The sequence below is a fragment of the Nycticebus coucang genome, chromosome 18 (genome assembly GCF_027406575.1).
Source record: "Nycticebus coucang isolate mNycCou1 chromosome 18, mNycCou1.pri, whole genome shotgun sequence".
Taxonomy (NCBI): domain Eukaryota; kingdom Metazoa; phylum Chordata; class Mammalia; order Primates; family Lorisidae; genus Nycticebus; species Nycticebus coucang.
Genome location: NC_069797.1, coordinates 18803292 through 18805921, shown reverse-complemented (window position 1 = coordinate 18805921; position 2630 = coordinate 18803292). Strand labels below are relative to the sequence as shown.

At 38.2% G+C, this 2630-nt stretch overlaps 1 protein-coding gene across 1 annotated transcript; it reads right to left on the bottom strand.

Moving 5' to 3' along the window:
• Positions 1 to 1335: 1335 nt before the first annotated feature.
• Positions 1336 to 1927, bottom strand: LOC128570453 (60S ribosomal protein L29-like). Its single transcript, XM_053569613.1, has one exon. The coding sequence runs from the start codon at positions 1896 to 1898 to the stop codon at positions 1443 to 1445; it is 456 nt and encodes a 151-aa protein (XP_053425588.1). The 5' UTR covers positions 1899 to 1927; the 3' UTR covers positions 1336 to 1442.
• Positions 1928 to 2630: the final 703 nt, after the last annotated feature.

Sequence of the window (2630 nt, the reverse complement as noted above, 5' to 3'; positions counted from 1 at the left end):
GAGGGAGGATGTGATTTTGGTTCAGTACCATAAGACCCTTACTTTTCTTACTGAATTATCATAGATTTTCTTAAAAGATTATTTCTTCTTTTTTGTTTTCCTTAGGCCCATTTTTAGAGACTTTACATTTTTTTAAAAAGTGAGTTTTATCAGTTTCACTGAGAAGAGTATCAGTGGAGCTCCTCACCTTCTCATGCTGGAAGTCAGCTCTTCCTATAGTGTGTGTGTGTGTGTGTTTATTTCTTTGTATGTCATTTTTAGTTGTTGCTGTAGGCACTTTATCTGTGTCTTACTGTCATCTGTTGTCATGTTACCTGTTCATATGAAGCATAAAAACCTTACTTCCTTTAAGTCCTTTAACCTTACCAATTACAATTGTCTTAAATATTTCCTCTCTGTACATTTAGAACCACACTGGACAGTGATTTTATTTATTTATTTATTTATTGCAGTTTTTGGCCAGAGCCAAGTTCAAACCCACCACCTCCAGTATATGGGGACAGTGCCCTACTCCTTGAGCCACTGGCACCACCCTGGACAGTTACATTTTTATATCTATCATCAAACATGATTTAGAAAACCCAAGAAGAAAAAGCCTTTTGTATCTACTCTTATTTTTGCTTATCATGCTTTTTCTTCCTTTTGTATGTTCTAAGGGTTTTTCACTTATTTTTTTGCCTTTCTGTTTAGAGAACTTACTTCAGCCATTCTGTTAGGGTAGGTTTGCTGATGACAAATTCTTAGTTTTCCTTAATCTAAAAATATCTTGATTCCCCTGTTACTCATTAAGCTTACTTTTGTTACGATTCTGGGTTGACAGTTGTTTTCTTTCAACAACTAAATAATATCATGACTTTTTTCTGCCTCCATGTTTTCTTATGAGAAATCCATTGTCATCTGAATTGTTTTTTATAGGTAAGATGTCATTTTTCTCTGGCTGCTTCCAAAATTTTTCTTTGCCTTCTGTATTCAGAAATGTATGTTATATCTTGGTGTGAATTTCTTTGAGTTTATTTTGTATAGACAAACTCCTTTTTGAATCGGTAGGTTAATGTCTCTTGACAAATTTGTAAGTTTCAGTACATTTTCCGCCTACTCTCTTCTTCCTCTCACTCTTGATAACATGTATATTAGATCTTTTGTTTATGAGACTCTGTGTTCATTTTCTTCAACTATTTTCTTTCAGTTGTTTAGACTATATTATTTTCATTATTATGTATTCCAGTTCACTGATTCCTCTTTCCCCTCCATATGTTTGGTTGAGCCCATTTACTGAGGTTTTAATTTTAGTTACTATATTTTTAAATTCTAAATTTTTTTTTTTTTTAACAAATTCTGCCTCAAGTTTATTTGTACAAATAGCACAGGAGAACCCCAGCCCCATACAGACAGCAGCCTAGAGGTCACACCAGTCCTTTTGTCCTCATGGCAGACAGGTGCCTCTACTCTGGAGCCTTCGTGGGGGCCTGGGCACCTTTGGGAGCCTGAGCTGGAACTGAAGCTGGAGCTGCAGATGAAGCAGCCGATTGGGCCTTTGGCCGGCAGAGCCTGCGACCCTTGGCAATGCGTGCACGAGCACGCTTCCCAAGCTTGGGGTGGGCGATGTAGGCAAGTCGACTGAGTTTACGGCTGGCACCCTTTGGAATCTTGGTCTTAACCTCCTTGGACTTTATAAGGGCCTTTATAGCTTCAGCACGTGCACTCACGGCCTTGGCATTGTTGGCCTGCATCTTCTTCAGGCCCTTCTTGTTGTGCTTCTTGGCAAAGCGCATGTTCCTCAGGAACTTGGGATCTACCCCCTTAAGAGAGTCATATCTTTGTGATCGGGGTTTCTTGATGCCATTTCTGTGCCATTTTCGAGACTGATTGTGTGTGGTGTGGTTCTTGGACTTGGCCATGTCTGCACCGCAACCCGCGACGGCCAAAGTGCCTCTAAATTCTAAAATTTTTATTTGTTGATTTTTATATCGTCTGTTTCTTTGCTAAGAATTTCTATTTTTTCCATTTGTTTCAAGTTGTTCATAGTTGCTCTTTGAAGAACATTTTTATTATGTCTATTTAAAAATCTTTGTCAGATAACTTAGCATTTCTATCATCATCATTTTGGCTTTAGAGATTCATTTATCTTTTTAAAAGTTGGTGTGATAAGTGATTTTATTTTGAAACTGGGGACATTTTTTGTATTATGTTCTTGGATTCTGGACCTTATTTAAACCTTTTACCTGGCTTTCTGTGACACTCCTATGGCAAGGGAAGTGAGGGCTAGTGGTACCACCTTATTACTTTCAGGTGGAGGTGAAAGCGCAGATTCCCTTCTGTTGATTCCTGAGGGGCATTTTTTCATTATTTCCTTTTTTTTTTTTTTTTTTTGGTGGGCTGACATGCCTTTTATTTTTATTTTTTTTCACCATACACCGGTTTTATATACCATTTGACAAATTTTCATCACACTGGTTAACATAGCCTTCCTGGCTTTTTCTTAGTTATTGTGTTAAGACATTTATATTCTACATTTAGTAAGTTTCACATGTACCCTTGTAAGATGCACTGTATCCACCAGTTACCCTCCCTCCACCCATCCTCCCCCTTCCCCTCCTCTCCCCTCCCCTCCCTTTCCCTTTCCGCATATT